At 40.1% G+C, this 5,436-nt stretch overlaps 1 protein-coding gene across 1 annotated transcript in view; it reads right to left on the bottom strand.

Moving 5' to 3' along the window:
* The window catches only part of AIM2 (absent in melanoma 2), a 10,396-nt gene that overhangs the window by 1,605 nt on the left and 3,355 nt on the right, over positions 1 to 5,436 (bottom strand). The window contains exons 2-3 of the mRNA XM_012661850.1: positions 3,850 to 3,992; positions 1,325 to 1,747 (exon numbers count right to left, since the gene is read on the bottom strand). Of these exons, the coding sequence (XP_012517304.1) occupies positions 1,325 to 1,747; positions 3,850 to 3,992 (566 nt within the window). The remainder of the gene's footprint in view (positions 1 to 1,324; positions 1,748 to 3,849; positions 3,993 to 5,436) is intronic.

The following is a 5,436-nucleotide window of genomic DNA, read 5'->3' as shown; positions in this document are numbered from 1 at the left end:
CTATTAGTAGTTAAGTTTTGGGGGTGTTAAAAGCTATACAGAGATTTTTGACTGTGTGGGGGCTGGCGGCCCCAATCCCCAAATTGTTCAAAGGTCAACTGTGTAAGAAAAAATCCAGCTTTGAAACCAGCAGGTATATATCTAATATATAGCTAATGTTAGCAAATTCAGATCAGGGAGGCAGATATGTCTTACTTAGAATATGTTGCCTCCTGTGTCCATCTTTGCAGTCCCAAGCTCCCTTCCTCTGGGAGACTAGAATGATCCATAGAAGCAACAATTGGTGAATGGAGAAGATAGGGCCTCTCCAGGGCCAGAGGCCAGAATAGTCAGGGGAAATGATGATCCTGGATTTACAGGAGAGTTATTTAAAGCAACAAATCCAGGAGAGACATGAGGCAATGATGCAAAACCTAGTAAAGAGTCTAAATAACAGTAAGGAATTAAGGACCAGAAATAATTCACAATCAAGTCCAGATCCAAGGGAATAGGGTGGTGCTCAGTTATTTAGGACATTGATATTAATAGTATTTTCGCTTTAATTTTGTGGGCTAAATGAATACATATTAGTGGTTGGCTGGCCATATTGAAGGCTTAAAACTAGGATAAAGAATATGGCTTTCCTATCCAAGGTCATTTATGCTTGAATTTTCCGGGAGAACAGATTCTTCCTATCAGTTCTTCCGCAACTAGCCCAGGACAACAAAGGTTATCCTAAGTTTTCTGGATGTAGGGTCAGCAGAAGAACCTCACTATGGTTCTTCAGGTCCTGTCCTAAACAAGAAAAAGTCATCCACGAGGCCAATTCTGAAGCTCAGAATCATAACACTTTATTATTTCTCACTTCTAATAAGTTTCTTTAAACAAATTCTTTCTTCTATTTTCTGCATTTAATCACAGTTTTTAAATCCTGCCCTGCTTATTGGTTTTCCAGGTCAATTAACCTGGTTTGTTACCCAACTACAGTTATTTTGCATTCACGATTATCACTTAGAATAAAGGTGATATGTATGAAGTCCAAAAATAACACAAAGGGTAAAAATTATTTGAATATGAAGTAATTAATCCCTTTCCAGAGGCCACAAGGATAAATAGGAGGTGAAACAGGATTTTGACATCTTCTTGAGAATAAAAACGCTATTTTTGAGTTTTTGTTTGCATTTTGGCATGTTAACTCTTGATTTAGTACTTTGGTGTTTATTTGTTTTAGATTTTATCTACATAAAAAGGCATTAAAATAAATAATTTTTAAAGTCGCTTCAAGCTCAGGGTGAAAAATATTTTATTCTTGCTATCCAATATAAAATTATTTATAGGAACTTACCTTCTGGACTATGAACACCCCATTCACAATTGTTCCAGTGGGCTTAGTTTGAAGCTTGTTGATCTTTGGGGTTTCACCCGCTTTCCTGATGATGTGGTTTGGGACACTGATCTTTTGGTCGGATTCAGCATCAGACACAAGGGAGGCACTATTCACCTCCAGGAAACCATCGTGCCAATAATATTTTGATATTATAATTATTCTCTTTGGCGTGAATTTATCTTTTAGCTGTGTATTGAAAACTTTTATAAAAAAGAATTCCCTCTCTGTAGCCACCGTAGCATGAAACATCTCTTGCTTGCCTTCTTGGGTCTCAAACTCGAAGGGCTTCGTTGCTTTCAGCACCATGACTGTCAAACGGCCTTTCTGCAACCCTTCCTCGCTGACAGATTGCTGCTGGGCCACCATCTGTTTCTGCTTAGGCTGAAGACAACGGAAGAAAGATATCAGCTGTGGGTAAAGAAGGTATTAGTAAGAGAACCTTACTTTACCCACAATGTTAAACTTTAGGAAGCCAGCCAATAGGAAGACAGGTGGACTCAAAATAGGGGATAAGGAGGGATTGGGAAGAGATTTGAGGCCTAGAATTATCTAGATAGAAAAGAGAATGCAGAAGGAAGATTTCAACTTCTGTATTCATATGAGACAGTGTAATAGGTTTTGGAGGCATGCTCCCTGAGCCTGAATCTTTGTGTTGCTATCTACTGTATGTAAAGAGTTCATTGGGTCTCTGAAGTATTGCTAAGGCAAAGGGATAAATCTGATCCTGTTTTCTTCTACTCATTCCATTTGGGGATAATATGTCCTTGTTTCTCTAACCAATACTATCTTGAATATTCATTTTACTCTAGTATAAAACTAAGAGAGCTGAGTGATCTGCACAGAGTCCCCCAAATTCCTGTGAGGCCCTGTGCATAATAAAAGTACAGATTAAGTTAAATGAGAGTAAAGGGGGAAACCTAGGTCAGAGATCCTACAAGGGAGTTAAAGGGAAAATTATAAAGGAGAATCAATTCTACTTTTATGAATTTACCCTTAGATATAATAAGTTATGCACTAAGGTTTACATAAAAGAATTATATCTTATTATCTATAATTATAAAATTTGAAATAATTTAATTACTCAAAAAAGGGATTTGATTAAATAAAATCTAGTATATTACTATACAAATTTTAAAAATGCTTTAGAGGAATAAGATGATAAACTATTAAAATTGATTCAATAAAGGGTAAGGTCCTAAACAGAATAGGTAATATATTACTTATTGGATAACTAAACAATTAAATCACAGACAAACACACTAGAGATATATTTACCAATGTAAAATATGGTTTTCTCTAGATGATAGGATTATAGGTAATTTTATTCTCTTCCTTATGTGTTTTCTGTTTTTTTCTGAATTAACAGAGACAAGATTTTTTTGGTTCTGTTTTGGGAGAAAATACTACTTTTAAAAAGCAACTTGCTGTCCAAAGCCAAAAGGAAATACTGGGAGAAAAAGAAAAAACAGAGGCATACAAGGCCAAGTGTAGGAGTTTCTGAATTGGATCTCTGATGGGACCTGGAATGTCAGTGCGTAAGAAGACCCTGATGGACACAAACAGACTCGGTGTGGACCAGCACAGGAAAATGTCAGCTTCACTGAGGTCCACAACACATTTGCTTCTCTTTGGTCCCATGTAACTTTCATTGGGCTTCCAGACTAAACAATGCATATTTCCATAAGTGATGACTGAAACACATCACTTCTACCTGGATCTTGTTTCCCTGACAAATCTAGAAGACTCTGGGCCAATCCCAGAGGAAGTAGCTACTCTAGACAAAGAGAATGGAGTATGTACAATGATTTTCTACAGCTCACACATCTATAAAATGATATAGTACCTGTTTCCCAGGAAATGAAATTGCATGTGTGTGGTGGATTCTGTGGTGAGACTCTCAGATGTTGCCTTCTGCTCCCCCAGGACCAAGATAATCATTCTCATGGAGAACAAGTCCAGGCATTACTCCCTCAGCTAAGCAGGGCCACCTCGCCTGGGTCAATGCAGGTGTATATAGGGCTTCCCCCTCCATCTAAAGCATGATGATCCTAAAAGGCCTTCTCAGCCACTGAGCCCCTGTGGGACAGGCTGAGGTCTTGGACCTGCACTGGACTTGAAATTCTTCCTCTTCTCCTTCTTTTTTCTTTTCCTCAGAGATATTAATCCTGAAAGCACTCTACAATATACTTCCTGACAACAACTGTCCATCTCAGAGTTTTCTTCTTAAGGAATCCAACCTATAACAAAGTATTAATGTGTCCAAGGTCTGGCAGAGATTAAAAGTTCAAAAGGTGTTTAATCTGATGAATCTGAGGCAATTTCTCTTTTTGTTACCCAGACACACTTTTTATATTATTGCCTTGTTTTCCTTACTTGCATGCTGTGAGATAAAGAACACAGGGCCCCACTGTGGGAAATGACAGAGACAGTGACCAGAAGGTGTTCTTGTAAGGACGAAGGGCGCTCCACTTGCCCCATCCTACCTTAATGTGAGGAGAGACTTCTGGGGCAGCTCCTTGCTTTATGATGTCATTTCTGATGGCTGCAGGGGCAACGGGACCAATTCCCGCTTGAGCTCTCTTTTTTACTGGCTTTGGTTTTTCGGTTGATTTGTACTTCTCATCAACTGATTAAAAAAAAAGACACATTAACCCCAAAGAGATGAACAAAGGTGGCTAAGAAACTGAAATAGCATTATATTTCAAGAAGAAAACAAGAGTGATATCAGCACGATGGCAGAATAGAGGTTCCCTGGCTCCAGTCTCCCTTACAGAAATCCAGCTGGCAGCTATCCACAAAGAGGAATGCATTTGTGAATACCTCAGAACCTGAAAGTCGGGTTTAGACACCCTCTGACACCACAGAACTGAGAAAAGCCACACTAGAAAGTGCTACGATTCGGATATGGGTTGTTTGTCCCCACCAAAACTCATGGTGAAGTTTGACGCCCAGTATGGCGTGTTGGGAAGTGGGACCCAGTGGGAGGGGTTTGGGTTACGGGTTGGATCCCTCATGAATGGCTTGGTGCTGTTCTCAAAGTAGTGAGTGAGTTCTCACTCTCTCGAGACTGGATTAGTTCTTATGGGAATGAATTAGTTCCCACGAGAGTGGGCTGTTATAAAGCCAGGACGCCACTCAGGTTTTCTCCTTTTCACACGTGTCTGTTCCCCTCTAACCTTCTCTACCATGCTGTGGTGCAGACTGAAAGCCCTCTGCAGAAGCCAGTGCCATGCCCTTCGACTTCTCAATGCACACAAGTGTGAGCTAAATAAACCTCTTTTTTAAAGAAATTACCCAATCTCGGGTATTCTTTTATAGCAAAACAAAACAGACTAAGACAAAAGTGTAAGAGGAATGGCTTCACTTATACTATGTTGCCCTTCTCCAAAGCTGGTACACTGCCACAGAGAGGATTCCCATGGGCCAGCGGATTCTATTAATGTAAGGGGAAAGGAGAGCTGACATTCTGTGGATTGCCTGAGCTGCTCTTCTGATCTTGGCTGGCTCGGGTGAAGGTGGATGATCAGATGGCTTCACACACGTTTAGGGCCTCAGCTTAGATGTCTGGGAAGGCTGGGATGGCGGGGACCTCACTGCTTGTGGTCTCTTCTCCTCTAGGAGCCTAAGCCAGGTTTGGTCACGGGAAGTCAGAAGGGTCCCAGCAGCAAGAGAAGGCTCGTTCTAACGTTTAAGTACTTTTCAAGCCTCTTCGTTCATCATATTTACTACTGTCACATGGGACAAAGCAAATCACATGCTCGAGCCCAGATCCAGAGCTAAGAAACAGAATGTCCACCTCTGGACGGGTGTCTGCACCATCAAAATGCAAGGGCGTGACAGCCTTTTCTACAGCATCTGTTCACCAAAAATACGATTAAGACTGTGCAAAAGCAAGTCACAGAGTGACAGAAAAATGTACAAATTTCCATTTATTGACCGGGATAGTGGTGTGCCCTGGTAGATTCACTTTTTGATACTTTATGTGTATATATATAACGAAGTACTAGTAACTAAAATATAAACAATTCCCATAAACACATTTTTAAAATACAAAAAAACTATCAGGTAAG

This window comes from Propithecus coquereli, unplaced genomic scaffold (genome assembly GCF_000956105.1).
Source record: "Propithecus coquereli isolate 6110/MARCELLA unplaced genomic scaffold, Pcoq_1.0 Scaffold74, whole genome shotgun sequence".
Lineage (NCBI taxonomy): Eukaryota > Metazoa > Chordata > Mammalia > Primates > Indriidae > Propithecus > Propithecus coquereli.
Note: the sequence above shows the minus strand (reverse complement) of the source record. Positions and strands in the feature narration are given on the sequence as shown.